We start from the raw sequence: 19,452 nt of genomic DNA, 5'->3' as shown, positions 1-19,452 counted from the left end.
TGGGTTATGAACTTTCTTGCGATTTCTGGTTTAAATTTATACAGGAGCAGCTTGCATTTGCTTCTATGCCACAGTGTCAACCTTCAGCTTAAGTAGCTCTTCTTTCTTACATTGTCAGCAACTATCAATGTTTTAAAAAGAGGAAAGGTTGTTTTTTTATGATATTAGCCAATTTATTGTTACTAAGCAGATTCCCAGAGATCTAAATTGAATCATGTACAAAGTCTCAGTATGGGTATAGATGCTTAATCTGTAACTGTAATGAGGGTTGTGTTTTTTCTGTATTGTGCCTCAAAGAACTCTTCCTTCTGTGGTGATGATACATGTGGACTTCCTGAACAAGTAGATGTTGCTTCCATGCCTATGGGGGATAAAATTTCTTTACTCACTGGAACAACACTAGACTCTCGAGCAGAAGTAGAAAGGTATTCAGTTGCATCCCTGCAGCTATTGTGGGTTCTGCTGCCTTCTTTATAGGACCTAGTGATTGTGTGCGTGGAAAGCCAGATCTTCTAACTGAACCTGGAGGCAGCTGATCCTGTGCACTCACCCCACCCCTCCAAGCCTACAGATAGGCTTCCTCAGTTGTCTCATTGGGTATGAACCACGCTAGATCTGATACAAGCATGTGGGGGAGGATCAGGACCACCCCTAACTGTAATGGTTAGCTGTTGGAAGAGTTTATCTGAAGTGGTATCATACCTTTTGCCTTACGAGTTTAGGTATAGAAGTTCGCTTTGAAATTCAAGAGCAGTTCAACTCAGTTTGGCTATTCAGGGAGCAGTGAGCCTAGTTACCAGTGTGAGGGCAATATGGTACTGTTGTATTTAAAGCTAGCATGTTGCTTTTTGGGTGAGTATTAGGTGCTCTTAATAATTTTTATCTCTACTGTGTGTTACACAGCATCCAGAAATGGAGACATACCATACTGCTGGGCTTGTGTTGCATGTGCTGGGAATGTGTGCTCAGAAATTCCCCTGTAATAGGCTGCAGGACTGCTTCTGGTTTGTACTTCAGTGATGCAGGATTTCTTCTTCCATTTCATAAAAATGAGACTGCTTTAGCCAGGCTCGCTATAAGGACTGTGAACCACAGTGCTTTACACTGGATAAGAACTAGTACATATCTCTTGTCTTAGTGCCTTTGAGCCTTCTTTGCACATCGTTTGGAGCTTCTACAAACACGGTGCTTTTCGGCTAGTATATGGCATACTTAACTTGCCTGAACAGTCATTAGCTGCTTTTCCTTCCCTGTATCCAAGCCTCAGGCACTTTTATAGTTACTTTTCTGGCTAGCCTCTCCCAACAGACTGGCTCAGCTGGACAGCTTTCCTGGGAGGTCAGCCATTCCACTGTGTTTAGGTGTTCTGACCCGGGTGGCTCCCATCAATTCTTTCGTCTTGGAGATGTACAGGACACTCTTGACAGGAAATGCCTGATTCCAGTGGTGCTGACGAGTCAGTGATGTTGTGGTTTGCATGGTTGAACCAGAAATACCAAGCTGTGCTGATGTGGTGCTGGGATTTCCAAAGCAGGAAGAGGAAGGTATCCATGCCAAGCATATAGAGAATCATGAAGAAGTTGATAAGGATGTTGTTTGCTCACTTCTGAAAGCTTGCCCAATAGTAAATGTCATCATGGCTTGCCAAAACCATTGTTCTAATGCTGAATGGAGAGCTGCTGCAGCAGCATGGAAAGCACTTACTGTTCAGACTTGTACTGAAAAAGGTCTTGTTGCAATCCCCTTTCTTCCTATATCTTCCCCAAAATGGTGTCTTTTAACCCCCAAGTGGAAAAGAAGCCTAAATACTGGTCTATCTCAGAAGTCACAGTTTTCAGCTTTCCTTTCACCTTCGTGAATTGTGGGACAATGCATGTAAGGGAATGACCATGTGTTTAATTCCAATTAATCAGAAGATAATAGCAAACAGAAACATTCATTACTTCTATAGCTGCTCTGTTTGTGTTCATTATTTTTCCTGACAGCACTGTAGTAAGCAGGTAGTATCAAAAAGTATGGTTTACAAGTATGATAGAGCATTTTTTTAAATATACTTCTCTGTCCTGTTATATTTTAAACAATGAGTAGGAGATGAACTTTGACCACTGCATTTCATTTATTGCTTTCTTGGTGACTAAATGTATTGCTAATAGCCAAGAGCAAAGGGCTTTATACCCATTAATGAATGTTTACCCTTCTTGACCATGTTATCATCTAGTCTTGAGTTTCTGCTGTTTCTTAAGAAAGGTTAATTAGTAGAGATTTTATATGTGAAGTTCTCAGTCTTTGCACAGAGAGCTTAAAAAAAGGTAAGTTGATATACACTCCAGGTAAGAATTGTTGGTAACACAGTTGCCATACATGCCAAGCTTCAGAGATGTGTCCTTTTCCCATGCTCTCAGGCAAGAAGGGTCAAGGTGACTGCCTCCAATTCTATCACGTGAACATGGTTTCCCAGGGTAAAAAGGACAATTCTCAGTGTTATGTGTTCTGTTGTCTTGCATGTGTGATGGTGTGCTTGCAGCTAGTGTTGGTATAGATGTTAGTTAGCCTAATAACATAGTGTGTGACTGCTCTGTGGTTGTTGCTGTGTCTGCAGCTCATTGTGTGGTTAACCAACTAACGTGTAGGTAGGCAGCTTCATTACAGGTAGCTTGGTTGCTGTTGGCAGGCAGGTAGAGCTCAGGTGGTTTAGGAAATGGACATGAAGAGCTTACTGAACTGCCTGCTGTTGCATTTATGCTGCTTCTGCTTCCTAGGCCAGAGCTATGCTCTGGTTTCATGCTTATGATGCACTTCAGTCACATCCATGTAGGCATGCCAGTTGTTTAAGGAGATGGAAGAGAAGATTATGGCTAGACTTCCTTTATTGTTCATAAAACAGCAAGACACAAGACACAATAATTTGCTGAAAGATTTATTATAAGGCTTTTTAGCCATAATGTGCAAAGATGACTTGCGAAGGTGAAGACCATGCTGTCCCTGTTTTCTTTGAATACTATCAGTGATCTGTGACCTGGTTCACTTTCACAAGGTAAGGTGAAATTTCATCTTGTGCCTAAGGCCAAAGTAAGGGATAAAACTTATTCTTTTCCACAACCTGTGGGGCTGCAAGAATTGCGGTTCTTCTGCTTCCCCGTCTCTTGCGCACTGTTTTGCACAGTGTGCTTCCATACCCACCCTGTTCATTAGTGTGCTGGATCCAGAGCAGACTTTCCTTGCTACAACATAAAGGTGTGCAAGAGCGTTTGGAGTGAATTGTTAGTCCCTGGACTTCAGAGTGCTTTACCCTGGGGACTTTGATGTAGAGAGAGCTCTGCTCTGGTTCCCATGCTTGGTCCATTGTCACTTGCCTTGAAACCAGAGCTGCAAATACTTTTGTAAGTGGGTTTTATTCCAATGTAACTGCAGAACTAATTCTTCTGTCTTTATTGAAATATGATTTTGCCATTTGTGAAATTGTATTTTCCAGTGAATGGAAAACACATATTTCATTGCACCAGGCTGTTAGATTTATTTAATCTGGGGGAAATGAGAGTGAGAGCCTGATAAATGGGATTCTGACAGTTTGTTTATTGATGACCAATCAGTTCTTTTGGACTTAGCTGAATCCTGGCTCTTCCAAACTACTGAGAATCTTGATGTATGCTTACTTAGATTTGTCTTGAAAGCCATCAGTCTTGCTCAGCTTTGCTAAACTTCTAACGATACTTTGTATAACTGAATATTTAGGTGCTTTATAAGAATCATTACCACTACCCCTTTCCTTTCTCTCCATTTTGTTTTGTTTGGTTGTGGGGTTTTTTTTGTTTGGGTGTTTTTTTTTTTTTTTGGTTTTTTTTTTTTTTGTTTTTTTTTCTTCATACACTGATCCCTCCGTTGGTAAGAGGAGTTTCTCTCCTGATCTTGTGAAAGAAGGTAGTCAGAAATGGGTCAGAAATGCCAGAAACAGGTTTAGGGTATAGGGTTTTTAATTGGATAGAGACCTGGCTCTGAAAGTGTGCATACTTTTTGTGGCATGTTGGAATTGCAGGTAAGATTTGGGCTGTTGCCTTTGGAAACTGTGATACCAGCCCAGAGGGATAACCTGGTGTCGTGGTTCAAGCCCAGCCGGCAACTCGGAACCACGCAGCCGCTCGCTCACTCCCCCCCTTTTTCCTGCCTCCCCCCGCTCCCGGAGGGATGGGGAGGAGAATCGAAGGAATGTAACTCCCACGAGTTGAGACAACAGCACTCCAGTAACTAAGGTATAATACAAACCACTACTGCTACCAGTAACAATGATAAGAGGAATAACAAGGGAAAAGGACACAACCGCTCACCACCCGCCAACCGATACCCAGCCCGACCCGAGCAGCGATCTGGGCCTTCCGGGTAACTCCCCCCAGTTTATATACTGGGCATGACGTGCTGTGGTATGGAATAACCCTTTGGCCAGTTTGGGTCAGGTGTCCTGCCTCTGCTTCCTCCTGGCTTCCCCTCCTCTCTGGCAAAGCATGAGACTGAGAAAGTCCTTGGTCAGAGTAAACATTACTGAGCAACAACTAAAAACATCGGTGTTATCAGCGTTGTTCCCAGACTGAAAGTCAAAAACACAGCACTGCACCAGCTACTAAGAAGGAGAAAAAATGACTGCTGTAGCTGAACCCAGGACACCTGGACCTTAGAAATCTGATCTTCATCATGAATGGCAACTTCATCTTAAAATACATAATTGCTAGAGTAAGAAGGAAGACTTCACAGAAATTGGACCTATTGTAATGTAAATACTGCTTTATTAAATGAGATTATGCAGAAAACCTGGATTTCACAGAAGTCTTTACATGTAACGAAAAAGAGATCCTCTATAGTTACATAAGAAATACAAGTATCACAACAGAGTTTACACCTGGATCTTAGAGTAACTTTTCTCACAAATCTTTCCTTATTCTTGTGGTCCTCCCCTCCTCTGTTTAACTAACTCAGGGCTTTTCTTTGTGGGGTTTTGTTTTGGGGTTTTGGTTTTTGGTGGGTTTTGGTTTGGTTTTTTGTTTGTTTTGTGGGGGTTTTTTTGGGTGGGTTTATGTTGGGGATTTTTTGGGAGGTTTTTTTTTTTTTGTATTCCAGTGATAGGATAGGACAGGATCCAAGAACATTTCTTACAGTGTGGCCTGGAGTGAGATTGTGTTAAATGGATTTGGCCAACTGATCTTGATGGTAGTGTGTGTGTGTGTGTATATATACGCATACACACACACATGCCAATTTTTTTCTTAGCTATTCTTTTGTTTGTGATGCTGGGAACTTACCATTTTAACATAGGATTTCTCAAGTATTGTCTGTATTCTGAATTTGATCAGGCTCTATCACTTTATTTTACCTTTTAAATTAATATTTCTCTTTTAATCTTAGTTTTGAAACTCTAGTGAGAGCATGTTATCTTGCAAGATTTGAGAATTAAGTCATGCCAAGTTGCGCAAATTTTCCTCCTGCTCAGTGTAACAAAAATGTACCATAACTTTGTAATTGCTCAAGATTAGACTTCCATGTGAGTATGAGTAGTTAAAAATAGAGCTTGTATTATGGCAATTTCCTAAAGAAAATAAACAAATAAGCCCTAATCTCACCCAAACAAAACATAGTAGCAATGTTGTCATTCTAGTTTGGCTTTTGTGCTATCTTCATTTCCTGAAATTAACTCAGCACATGTATGGTTTTAGCAATGCTCTGCCTTTTTTACATCAATAAAAGGTATTTAATGGAATCCACGCTGCAAATATTTGTGTGAAATTGGACAGGGGAAGATTCTTAGAACACAAATTATGAAATGTTTAGAAAATATAATTTTAATATTAGTTTTTTTGGGGAGGGAGGAAATTATCTTTTTTTTTATACCATGTAAATCTCATCTCTTTTGATCCTGTTTCTTGAGGAGCCTAGGTTTATATAGGCAAATGTTGTCTGTTCAACTTCCTGTGTGTATCTATCCCTTTCTTCAGCTTTTTAATAATTTCTAGGCCTGTAGGCCAGTTACAATAAAATATTACTGAAGAGTAAATATCTCAATGATGTTACTTCTCAACAAGTTGGAGAGGCACCCTTTCTGCGCACCCAGTTGGGAGCATATTCACAAAGCTTATCTTTTATTGAATATCATCATTACAGTTTTGATGAGCAAGGTGAAAAGTTGTGGTTAGAGGTAGAATCTCTTATTAGATCAATTAGAGTAGAGAAACTTGAGGGTACATAATTTTTTTGCCTGAAGAGCTTGTCGTGCTATCTGCCTTTTCTGTCATAAAAGCATCTGCAGGATGGGGAAAGCAGGGAGAGACGGTGGAAACCAGGCTGCTTTTTTTATTCTAGTCTTAACAGAAGTATATTTCTCTGAATTACTTTTTTTTTCCCCTCTGAAAGAAATGAAAAAAACTTGAATTGAGTGAATAGTCAGAAGGATGTTTGCAGGAGAGGTGGAGATGAGTCAGTTGTCTTGTTCCCACAAGACTTTTGCAGGGGAAATACGCTGCCTGTTACAATAGAAGCCTTAACTATTTCTGCTGTTGGAATTGCGTCTTGTTTCACATTAGTGTGAATTAGAACAAGTGAAACACATGTTTAAAGAGAAATTATAACTAATTTCTGTGTTCTGTAAACATTTGTTTATGCATTGAATTTTATTCATGCAGGTAAAAGTTATGAACAAAATTCTGTCCACAACAAAGTTCTTATGTATGACTTTACATATTCACTCCCTCTTTCCTTTTCTTCTGATATACCTTGTCCCTTTTTCTTCTCTGTAGTCTTTATATATGAATCAGGATCTGAATGGTAATTTATATTGAGAAGCTACCTTTGCCCTTACAGCTGTTTTCTTCCAAAGTTCTAATGTGGAATCTATACAGTATGTTCTTCAGTGATGTACATATGTTGCATGATTTTTTTTAATACAACTTGCACAGAGGGTGAAAAAAACCCACATGAAATGTAATTTTTTTTCCTTTTTTTTTTCCTTTTTTTTTCTCCCCTCCCCCCAACAAGGTCATCAATCATCACGTGTAGATTAACCAAATCGATTTTATTCTTCAAGTTACCGAATGAGAGTTTTGCCTTTTCTTGATTAGTGATGTTTTACCCCTTTTTACCTGAGGAAATGGAGGTCTGTTTAAAGAAAAGAAAGGGGGAGGGAGGAAGGAAGAAAGAAAAGAGGAAAAAAAATTAAACCACATCCTGCTGACTATATTCAAAATTCAGTCATAACAGCTGAAGTGGGGAAATCCCTCTAGATGTCTTATTTCCTATTTAAAGGTGAGTCTTCTTATCAAAGCAAATTGTGTAAAGAGACATGGTCGAGAAGTATCTGACTGTCAGAAATGTGTGACACTGACAATAAATCTTTCATTTCTTTCCACAGATATTGCTGTTGTAGAGATGAGTGATGCCTTCCGTCAGCCTTCCCTGTTCTACCATCTGGGAGTCAGGGAGAGCTTCAGCATGGCTAACAACATTATCCTCTACTGTGATACAAATGCAGAGTCTCTGCAGTCACTGAAGGTATCTCTGAATGGAAAGATGGGGTATGTGTAGGGGCAAGTCACAAAGCAGGATCCAGCTCTTGAAATAGGTTCTGTGTTACTATAGGAGATACAGATGCCATTTGGGGTTCACAAGAATAGCAAAAATATTCTGAAGCCTGGAAAACATGTCCACAGTGAAATGCTGAAAAACTTAGTTTAGATTTCCTAAGAGATTTAGATGATTTTGTCACAGACAGTTAAATTTCTAGGTGTCGAATGGCTCTTTACAGAAACAGAAGTTCGACAAATTTGGCATGAGAAATCAAATTCATTGTTTTGTCATTCAAAGGAATTAGTGGTGCTTGGAGTAGAATGTTACAATCTCAAAAAGGTAACAATGGTAGTGTGTAGGGTGGCAGCAAAATAATCTTTAAATTCAAGCTCCTGAGTAAAGTAGCAGTTTTCTGCCAAAGCTGATGGGGCCCCAGATGCTCTCTGGTATGTCCTGCTGAGTTACAGCTGTCTGCATCAGGTACCTGTGGGATTGCTGTGCTAGAGATTACCATCAATGTAGCAGAGTTAGTGAAAACAAAATTTGTGTCTGGTCCTCAGGGCTGCAGTTCACAGTACAGTAGGTTGGTTTAAGGCAAGATGGTGGTTAAAGATTATCTATGGGGCTGTGAATCGTGCCAGCCAAGGAGTTGATACTTGCCTCCTCATGCAACTCTATTAAAGGTGCAGTAACTTCCATGGGGATGGAGGAGGGCAGACAACTTGGATGGCAATCTTTTCAATTACTTCCTCTCCCTCAGATTCATTTGCTCTGATCAGGAGGTGTTTTATGCTGTTACACTTCCATTCTGGGCATTGATGAAAAGAAGCATTTTAAGTAAGTGGCTTGGTGAGTCAGACTGTAATCTGGGCACTGCTGCCTCTCATGAAGAGTTTGCATCCAGTGCTTCTGGCTAGTGCAGGCTATTTGGGTTTGATTCTCTCCCATTGTTTGTAGCTTGGCCCTCTATTGGAAGGGACATGCCTTGAGTAGCTCAGTTTCTTCCCTCTGCTCTTCCCTCCAGCTTTGCTCAGCCAACTGGACTGGTTGCAATCCAATTATTTCTTTCTTCAACACAAAATGGATACAGATAAAAGCCCTAAAAATAAAACTCCCAATGACAAAAGACCTGTCTGTGAATTGAGTTCAATTATGGAAGTACAGTGATCTACAGTATAAGTAGAAGAGAGAATTTCATTGTATTGGGAAAGGTGACAAATACCCAGCTCCCACTGAAAATCACTTGGAGTGAGGCATCAGGCTTCCTTATGCACCTGGGACAACTTTTTACTAGTTTAGGACTTAGACTTTGCAAATGGGTCAAATGAAGTGGAAACCCAGTTCTATGCTGGGAGACTTGATGTCCCAGTTGCAACCAGCACAGCGCCCACTGAAAGACTCCCTTCAGTTTCCTTGAGCTGTGAGTTGGTCCCATGTTTCTCCTTTTGAGAGTATGCAGGAAAGTCATCAGAGAGCAAGACCCTTTCTGTATTATTTAGTAACTGCCTTAAAAAAGTAGTTACGGTCATGCCAGGGCATCTTCTGAGGCAATGTTTTTCCTGTATTTGTTACAGCTAGCAGATAGAGTAGAAGCAATGCAGGAGTGTGTGTGCATAGAAGGTGAAAAACTGAAAAAGATCTTGAAAATGTAAGAGATATAAAACTGCAGTACATGATTTAGTTGGGATACAAAGCAATGTAGGTAAACTCTTGCAGGTAGAATTTTCTTCTATATAAGCATTCAGATCAGGCTGGACAGAGCTTTGGGCAAGCTGATCTAGTGAAAGATGTCCCTGCCTGCGCCAGGACACTTTGAAAGCTAGCAACAGGGGTATGTAAAACATGCCCCCTGAATGGGCGAAGAGTGGTTTTCTGCGAATGGAAAGCACTAGGCCCCTTGATTTGACATTGTGTTTGGTTTTAGTGCTGTGGTGTAGGTGAAGCTGCTCAGTGGTCCCAGTGGCAGAGGTGTAGGGTAGCTGTCTGATAAATCTGGTATGGTTATCAGTTGCTGTGATCAGAATTTGTTGACAAATCTGTCTGAAAGCAAGGTCACCAACTACAAGTGGTTCACGCTTGGGCTGTACCACCCAGATTAGTGTGAAATAACCAGCTCTTTCCATCCATATGTGCTCTGACTTCCTGTCCTCTGAAACTTTACACTTTAAATGTGAAGATACATTCTTTGCATCAGATCTATTAGAGCATGAACATGAATTTCAACCGGTTTTGGAATATTTTAAAACCTCACAGAAATACTGCTCTTACAATTCTTCACAGTTTCTTTTGCTGGCAGCAAAATGTTACTTACTATATTTAACTTCTCAAATATGAGTAGATGTGTATTAATAGTCAACTTTTGGACAGCATCCTTGTAGGAAAATTTATACAGGGAGGGATATGTAGATATGCACACAGTACATACACTCCAGTGTATATATAAAATGTATGTGTGTACTTGGTTCCATAGTCATTTTGTCTCTCCTGAGACAATACTTGATTTATATTGATTTGACAGGCTTAGGAAACATCTGACAACCAGCCTTTTCCTGTCAAGTGTCTGTAAACGTTAATATTAGCAAGTCAAATGATTGCATACCTTTCCTAGTAGTTGTTCGGTATTATCGACATTATTTTTTTTCTTCTTTTTTTTCTTCTAGGAAATTATTTGCCAGAAGAATAATGTAAGTATGATTTCTAGAAACTTTTGTTCCATTTAATGTTTTTTATCTTCTGTTTTCCATTGAATCATTTAACACTTCTTTACTGTATTTTAGAGTTAGACGCAGAATTCTGGAAATCCTAGCAGCAGATCTGTGTATATCAATTTGTTGCTAGGTACCAGGCTCACTTCTTACCTTGCCTCCATCTGTCAGTGGTATTTTCCTTGCTGCTTTTACTTGTCTGTCATATTTTTTCACACACATTTACATCTGTCATTTTGATTTTTTTTTTCCTGTTACCTTCAGTGTTCTTCGCTGTTTTTAAAAAATACACCATTGAAAAGGAGAGTTATTTGGAAACCGATGCTTGTTTTAGAAATCCATAGCTACAGCTATGAAAATACATATATTTATAAAGAGTGTGTGTGTGTGTGTGTGTGTGTATTCATTTCTAGAAGCTGAGTCCTGGAGTCTGTTAGTCCTAGTGCAGTGCAGATCCCAGTAGTCTGTCTGTGGCTGCCAGTCATTAAACTGTAGGTTTCTGCAGCTTGGCTTCCCCTTGGTTTTTTAGGTTGACCTTGCAATTCCCCTTCCTTTTTCACTCCAAGTTCCAGGGAGGCAGACCTGTGATTGTGAGAACACTGCTTTCTCAATGCAGTTCTTTCTGGAGCAGCAGGGCCAGTCATACCAGAATATACATCTGGCATGTTGAGTTGTTCTTGGCTTCATTGTGGGACTTACTGGTAGCCATATATGCCAAGATATAATTTTATAGTGGTTAGTGGTGTGCTGATATCCTGAGGTGCTATGTGTATGCTGTACAATTCCATATATTTGAATAAACCTTTTGAAGGGGCATATGAAGTACTTAATTTTAGAAATTGCTCAGGGTTTGGGTTTTTTTTCCCCATAGTGTTAAAGCTGCCATAAAAACTACACTATTTGTGGTTTTACTTTTTATTAGCAGTGAATTCATGGATTAAATACTGACCAGTAGGAAATATGATTTTTTGAAAAGGATGCAATTATCTACTGTAGCTGATAGAGTTTCTAAAGATGGCTTCAAAACCAGTGCAAGCTTTGGCTATAATGCTGAATTTTAAGTTACACATTTTTTTTATTAAAAATAAAAAGAAGAAAAAGGGTTCCATATAGAGTTTCTGTATAATTTTCAACTGAAAACTGCTTTCCAGAGACACAGAGCACTGTTCATGATGTGCTAGACCAAAAAACTCTTGCCTTTATCTAATGAAAATGGAGTAAATGATCAGTTAGGCCTTTACACAAAATAAAGGCGAGCAGTAAGGCCTTTCTTGTAAATGAATGTATTGCATTTTGTATTCTTGTTCTGGTGGCCCAGGATCTAGGGAAAATTATGTGTGACTAATATAATGTATCCGGAGGGTAGGGGGAAGAGCTCTGTTAGCAGGAAACCAGCAGGAGATGACCGGTACAGTAGAATAAAAAGGAGATGTTGTCCGTTGTCCTGGTTTTAAATGACAGTCCTGAAGCTCAAGGAGAGGTATGATAGCTTGGCCTTCATCTGTTTGAGAAAGGAGTGTTGTTTTCCATTTAAATTTGTCTAGGTGGCTGTGAAACTGTCATTTATCACTTCTAGAAATGTTTCAGTGTATGCCACAAAAAGAATGTGTTCCTTGAGAGCCTCAGATGTTTTCAAGCACACCCACATAACATCTTTTTGGGAGGAAGTGTTTTCCTAGGGATTAGAACAGGGAAGTCAGTGAAACTGGCTTAGCAACTCTGCAACTGATTTTCTTTTTTCTTTTTTTTTTTTTGTTCTCTTTTTCCTCATTTTTTGGAATGATGTCAACCAGATTACCTGGAAATAGATTTTTCACAATGTTGGTGCATGCACAATTATCAAATATAATTCTTGCTTCATGAAAATCATGTTTCTTCTTAAACTGCAAGACTCTCGGATAAATGGGTGCAACAAAGGTGCTGTTCTTGAGAGGATGTGGCAGTGGTGCCCGTCCTTACCAAAAACAGTCTTACAAATGGTTATGTGAGGTAGCAAATATGAAAAAATTAAATTCACATATGTATAAACTGGGAGTTTAGTCCTGCTGTTCTAGAACATGTTTTTTTAATATCAAACAGACATTAGCCGTAACAGGACAATGGTATCCCTGGCACCAGGGAATTAAAAAGGCTTCAAAACAAGTGCATGTGTGTGTGTGTATCTATATTTGTATCTGTCTAACTGAAATGCCTTGTGTTTGCTTTTCCTGAACCTTGTATCCCTAAAACAAGTGGGGAGAAAAAAAATCCATTACTAACTGTTTTTGTTCTTTGTTCTGACTGGATTTTTGTGCTTCCTAATAATAGTCAATACAATGTTGCATGGCTAGGATAAGCTGCCTGGAGCCTGCCAGGGCAGAGTAGTGCAAGATAACATAGGCTTATTTCCTGTTGTATGTGGTTTTATAGCTGTTTAGTTGGACCTTTTCCAAATGTTGCAGTAATACCAAAACCATACATTTTTACAGGCAGTGGTACTTTGACAGAGGCAGTTACTTTGATATTTGAAAGCTTTTTAGTTTTGACTGTTATCTGATTTTTGAGGTCAACCAAGCAGCAGAGGCATTCTAGAAATTACTAGTAAAGAGTTTCAGTCACAAGGAGATGTTGGTATAAAGGTTACAGTTCATGGCTGAACTTTGCACACCAGGTTTTACTTCATGCTGATGTCCCCCAGTTTGAATCTTACCAATGTTGGAGAAAAGCTGCAGGTCAGGTTCCAAATGGCCATTTATTAAATTTTTAAAAAATTTCACTCCTTGCTGAATCTGAGGAAGTTTAATGTGCATGCATTATACATAAGCTTTGCAACCAGTTGCAGTAACACCTGCATACAATGCTCACCTTTCAGTTCAGGCTACTTGCTTGCACCAAGCTGGAGTGATGGGTAGCCTCAGGAGCTGCCCAGGGTGAGAGAACACAGTATTGCCTACTATTTAAGGTGTAGCTTGGGAGACACTTCGGTGTAGTGCTCCTTCAGCAGGAAAGGGAGAATGAGTGACTCTGGATGAGGCATGTCAGAGACATCTTCAAGCTTAGAGTCTCCAGATATGTACTGCTAGAAGACTGTAGATCCCGTAGGATATGTTTAGCTACTGGTCTCTTTCACTGTGGAAACAGGGCGACATATATTTAATACTCTTCATCCACCTGACAAATTATTTGGGGGCAGTTTGATTTGTGATATCCAAGTATGTAAAAATACTGTGTAGTAACCTTCAGTAAATATTTTGTTGACAACAATAAATACCAGAGTTGTCATTATTTATGATATATCACTATGTCTTGCTCGTTCTTTTGGTTTTTGAATTTAGGATGTGGCATGGCTGTGATAAATGTTATTGCTGGGCACATAAAGAAAGAATATATTCCCAAAGAAAATGGGAAGCATTTAAGAGTAGACCACTCACTGTGCTTCAGTTCATTTGAGGCATGAGTCTTACTTATGTTCCATTTCAAATCAGTAGCAAGACTTGTCGTTCATGTGAGTGGGATTTGAAGTAAACCCAAACTGAGCCTGTATTCATTAAAACATCAGCACATTTTGATTTACTGTGTGTTTGGGGGATGGAGGGAATGGATTTAATAACCTGGTTTAGGATTTTGCCATCTGCTACGTGTAACACCATGTGCAGTCAGAGAATTACCTTTAAGAAAAATCTCATCAGAAGAATTGAAATAAGAGCAGATATGTCTCAAAAGAATTAGTAAGAGAAATGCAAAAAAGCTGATCTTAATTAGGAGAGAGTTAATGGGAAATCCAGTTGCTACCATGAGAAATACTGGTTATTTTTATTACTTCTGCTGTTTTTCATTTATTAAAAAAAAAAATCGACCAACCAACAAAACCAACATTGGATGCTATCCTGAAGCTTAGGCAAGTAGATGGGATTTGCTAGATTCTCTTATCCCTGCAAAAAGCATCATGGTTTATTATGGGAGATCTTTTTTCATTGACACTTGTCTTTGAAGGCAGCTTTCTTCCGTTTGTGGATATTTGACTGTTCAGTGATTCTAACTGAGCAGTTTTAGTTAAGAGCCTCAGGGAATTGAGAGGACTACACACCATTGACTTCCTGGGATTTTGCAGGTTTTCTCCCTCCTTTTGAAGTAAAATTCAAGACCTGAGAAATTAATTAGGCAGAACTCAAATGTTCATATGTATACCACCATGTCTTCCTAATCTGTACAACTTCCACACAAAAATCCTCTGTATTATATGAAATGTTTTTGTGGGGAGAGAATAGTGTTTACCTTATTGTATTTACCTTATTTGGGGTTGGAACTAGATGAACTTCAAGGTCCCTGCCAACCCAAACCATTCTGTGATTCTGTGTGATAGTTATTCTAAGAAGACATGGTCTCCAAATTGAAGTCCCAAAAGGCTGCCCTTCTGACAAGTAAGTTATGTATTAGAAGGGGATATTGAAAGAAGGGCTGGTTTATGTTCTTATTGTGATCACTAATATATAACTACATGCTATTCATTTTTATTATCTTAAATACAAATAGGTGCTAAATTAATCTCTTTTCAGAAGCTGAAAAAGGATATCAGACAAGAAGGAACTGCTTGATGTTCGAATGACCAGTAGGTCTTGCTTAGGAGCAGCGTAGTCTTAAGCTCTGTAGCTGTAGAGTTATTAAGACAATCTTATGGCTGTATTTAAACTGAAATTACACACCCTCTAGAATTGTTTGTTTTTCCACTGTGAGGAAGGGACATTGGAAAAATATAAACCTATAAACGTTTGCAAAAATGAATTACAGATTTTGTCACTTTGCAGTGTGTAAATGGCTGGCTTCAGCCAGTACTGCTGCCTTCTGATTAGTCTGACTGATTTGATGAAATGGGCTATCATGCAGGTAGTCTTTCAGAAGGTGACCCGATGTTGCCAGGCACTGAGTGTGCTGGCCCAAAGCCTTCAAAGATATGTATGTTTATGTCTCCTAGATATAACTAGTTCAGCTGCTGTAAGAGCTCAGGCCAAGTTTACCTTATCTAATGTCCTGAGTTCTTGTGCATCAGGTTGAACCATAGTAACTATCTGTATGCACACTCATGGCCCGTCCCAGCCCCTGATGTTTGCAAGAATACCTTTCAGCCTACAACTCATGTGACCTGCAATCACCATAGAACTTTCGTTAGTGTAATTTGAGCTTTTGAACCTTAAATAATGAGGGATTTATAAAGAAAGAGGGTTGGAAAATGAAACTTCCAGTACCTATTGTTGGCTGGGGGGAGGAGGGTATCTATTCCCACCCACTTTTGAAGCTCCTTTTTGCTACTCATGTTTTTTAAAGGGTTTTGACATAACTGAGAATATTGCAACTGGGTTTAAGGTATCAGTCCTTCAAAAACTGCCCATTCTTGAGTCATTCTTCAATGACTTAATTCTGTTATTTTCATTGAACATGGTATGATGAGTCAGAGGAATGGATCAAAGGAAACCAGCAGTTTGTCTTGGGTGCTCAGCAAACTTAGAATATAGAATGAAGTTAATTAGGGTTGAAAAAGGTTATCAGAGTTTGTGAGATCCGAGTTGGGATGGAGCATTACAGGGCAGATTTTAATAGGATAGATGGAAAATATTTAAGCTTCCAAGCAGAATGATGTTCCCTAAGTCAAAATGTAAAGCAATATGTGAGTAGATAGGAAGTGTGTGTCAGAAAGATCACCCGATTCTTTCTGACTGAAGTTAGTGTAGCTTATATTTTGACAAAGAAAAGTGAGAAAGGAAATAAAAGTGGCTGAGACAGAGGTTGCATAACCTGGGAATGAGGAGAGAACCAAGTAATGCACTCTGCTTTGGGGAAGAAGGTTTAGAGCTGTCTGACATTGGAACACATCCTCAGCTGCTGCCCCCACGGCCTGGTTCTCTTAGGCTCGTATCTCAATTGTTGCTCAAATGCAGTCAGGGTTGGGCTCTTTAGAGTCAGAATTTGAGATGGTGACAGAGTATGTTTCTCCATAGTGGGAGACCATACACTTTATTACACAAGAGCAGTCTTGCCATCACTGTTATCTTTATTCCACCACCACCTTTAGTAAATAATATATAACTTCAGATTACTTTTTTTCTTTGTCACCAGAGCTACTACAAATCTGTCTTTGTTAGGTTCAGCTGTTAAATATCTAATGTTCTCTTTAGCTAGGAAAGTGAAATTGAGGTCAATATTTGTCAGCTATACTGCATGTGGGTTTTTCTATTTATTTTTTTAAGCCTATTTCCTAAGGAAATGAAACTCAAGAGCTTGTACTGTTTTTTTTTATCCTCCACCCTCTTTCTGTATCTACCTGTTTGTCTGATGAATTTCAGCCAAAACCAAGAGGTTTCAGAGATACAGAGCTCCCCACAAAACATAACTGGTTAACTTAACAACCAAATTAATTCCCAAGCTGAGGGAAAGGCCATTGTATTCTCTTACAATTTGCCACCAGAGATCAAGGTGAGAGTCTACCTTGAGACAATTCCTGAGGACCCTGGATGCCCTCTGAACAACTGTAAATTGATTTCATTTTCTTCTCGTTTCTTCCCACATGGTGGTTTTTCCTGTCTTTTACACTTAAGTTCTTCCTTGTCCACTGATTCCAAAAGGCTACCGGGTCTGCGTGTCTTCTATAGCAGGCTATATAACTAGCTTTATTTTCCCCTTGGGTAACAGGAAGAATGCATGTGAAGTATTTTTGCTGGCTGTCTTGTTCCACTGAAATAGATACCTACTTCTATAAGAAGGTGAGCTCAGGATCAGTTTATATGAGCTCTTGCTCAGTAATGGACTCAGGCACTTGGCCTCTGCAAGAAGAGTAGTTTTCCTGCTTGTGGGATTAAATATGAAGACTCACATACTGTCTCTGTTGGTGGCCTGACCATTATGCCAGGATAAACTTTGGGTTCTGTGGATTTCAAAAGTTGGAAACATTCTTTTTCAGAGTTGATTTTTAATTAAGACCTGAACTTTGGAAACAGTGTGCCAGAGGTCTGAGAAGGCCTTCCTGCAAGCAGTCTTGAATTTATTTTTAATGCACTGAATAAACATTAGGAAGTAAAATGCTTGCCCCAGGATATCTGTAGCTACTTTGCCTTTTCTCTTGGCTCTGACTTCTCAAACCTTTTCCTCTTTATTTAAAAAAGGAAAGTTGGGGAACAGTCTGCCTGTGCTTAATAGCAGCTCCTGTGCCAGTCACTGCCCACCTTCATCCTATAATTGCTGAAACCATTTCCAGCAAATTCATAATTTCCTCTCTGCTTTTGACTGTGGGGTTTATTAGATTTTAGCAGAGTCAAAGGTTCATCCATTCATTCTTTAAAGTGTATGATCACTTTACGAGCTAGCATATTCTTGAGCAGAAGTGTCCATTTAGTTCTCCATTACAAAGATGAGCAGTTTGGGTTCTAGCATCACACTCCTTAATTGTTTGTTAAAAATATTGTCATACATTTCCCAGTTCAAGGTTCCTTTGGAGTCACTACATTCATGCACAGAAGAATGTGTCTGAGAAGAACAGCTATTCAGCTCTTATAATTTGCAGGTTTTGGGGGAAGAAGAGTGAATTAATCCTTGTGCAAGTCTGTGTATGCAATAATCTCCAACCAAGTTCTGGGTTGTTATTGCTCAATGGACCTCATGTAAATGCCTGCATCAGTTACTTTTAAATTTCACAGAGTCTTTATGTCCCTCAGAAGTAGTGGTGGGATTGCCTTTATAGCAAGGTCTTACAGTTTCATAGCATAATCAGAGTAATTAACAAAAGTAATTCGTGTACTCTTGACAGCCAATCCCTGATCTGTACACAAACATATATTTACTGACATATCTGTACACGTACATTTGTACAGACTAAAGTACCTCAATCCTTCCATGTTTTTAAAATCTAATAACGCATGTTAAAATGCATGTTTTAAGCACACAGATGGCATTGTGCATTTGCAAACTATTCAGTCACTGCTCTGTCAATGATTGGAGCTCAGCTTGAAAGGGGATTCTCTGAAGTGATGTCCTTGTTGCTGTATTGACTTCTGGCAAAGTGGAAGAATCTGACCAGAAGGCAATTAACCTTGGAAGTAATTTAGGGGGTACCAAAATGATGAGTCTTAAGAATTCCTTCCTTAAGGCTTTGCTTGCTAGGCTGCTGGCCACTTAAGTAGTGGAGTCTGAGCTTTGAAAGCCAAATGGCAGAACTCCTCCTGATTTAGATGGTGTGCTGTCTCATAGTTAAAACACTTCAAAACCACAAATAATCAGCAAGCTTTCAATATGCATAAATCTGTACTCACACATTTCCCACCGGCACCAGGTATCTCACCTCCTTCTTTCCTGAAAGCTAAACTTTTTTTTTTTTTTTAAATTTGTATTTACTGTGAAGTATCTGTCATATATTGGTATATAGAAATCAATACAGTATAGCAATGCTAAGACATTCCATAAGTCATTATTCTGAAATATGTATGGTTTCTAGTCCTACTGGCCAGGGAGTTCTGCTACTTAGCAGGGAACTTCCTTTGTCTTTGTTATGCTAAACTATTTGAGTAATTTTGCAGTTCATATAAGGATCAGTTTCGTCTGCAGTTTTCCTGTTGTGATGCAACTAGCTTGTGTTTACTGTTTTCAACATCTGTGAGCCTAACTATACTAAATTGCAGAGTGCTTGCTCTCTTCTGAGCATCAGTCATCTTGAAAAGAGTGTACGTCAGCTTCATTTGAGTCCACCTGCTGCTTTAGGGTCACCAGGGTGTGTCCTCTGCATTGTTTTTCTATTGTGCCAGTGACTATTTTAAGGTGGGTGTGATGCTTCTGAGAAGACTCATCTTTCAGGAAGCAGTTCAGAAATCTGATAGAATGCATTTCAGGTGTATTATCACTTTTGAGATGAAAACTTTGACTTTAACAGGTGAAATTCTGCAGGTGTTCTATGTAGTTGCTTTATACTTACACTTGTCAAACCATAACTACCCTAAATATTTGCAATTTGTTTCCTTACAGATGTGCACTGGTAACTACATATTTGTTCCTTATATGGTAACTCCACATAACAAGGTGTACTGCTGTGATAGCAGTTTTATGAAAGGACTAACAGAACTGATGCAGCCCAGCCTTGAGTCACTGCTTGGGCCTATATGCTTACCTCTGGTGGATCGATTTATTCAGCTCCTGAAGGTGGCACAGGCCAGTTCAAGGTGAGTTGTCTTTTTGTACCCGTTTAAAA

The 19,452-nt window shown here is 39.3% G+C and overlaps 1 protein-coding gene across 1 annotated transcript in view; it reads left to right on the top strand.

The window, feature by feature from the left end:
* LOC104403648 (mitogen-activated protein kinase kinase kinase 5-like) overlaps window positions 1-19,452 on the top strand; it is a gene marked incomplete at its 3' end in the record, with an annotated part of 36,282 nt that overhangs the window by 12,605 nt on the left and 4,225 nt on the right. The window contains exons 2-3 of the mRNA XM_010011870.1: window positions 7,388-7,527; window positions 19,230-19,423. Coding sequence (XP_010010172.1) covers window positions 7,388-7,527; window positions 19,230-19,423 — 334 coding nt within the window. The remainder of the gene's footprint in view (window positions 1-7,387; window positions 7,528-19,229; window positions 19,424-19,452) is intronic.

The sequence above is a fragment of the Nestor notabilis genome, unplaced genomic scaffold (genome assembly GCF_000696875.1).
Source record: "Nestor notabilis isolate BGI_N333 unplaced genomic scaffold, ASM69687v1 scaffold31933, whole genome shotgun sequence".
In the NCBI taxonomy this organism is placed as follows: domain Eukaryota; kingdom Metazoa; phylum Chordata; class Aves; order Psittaciformes; family Psittacidae; genus Nestor; species Nestor notabilis.
The sequence above is the reverse complement of the archived record's forward strand: the minus strand, read 5'-3'. Positions and strand labels throughout refer to the sequence as shown.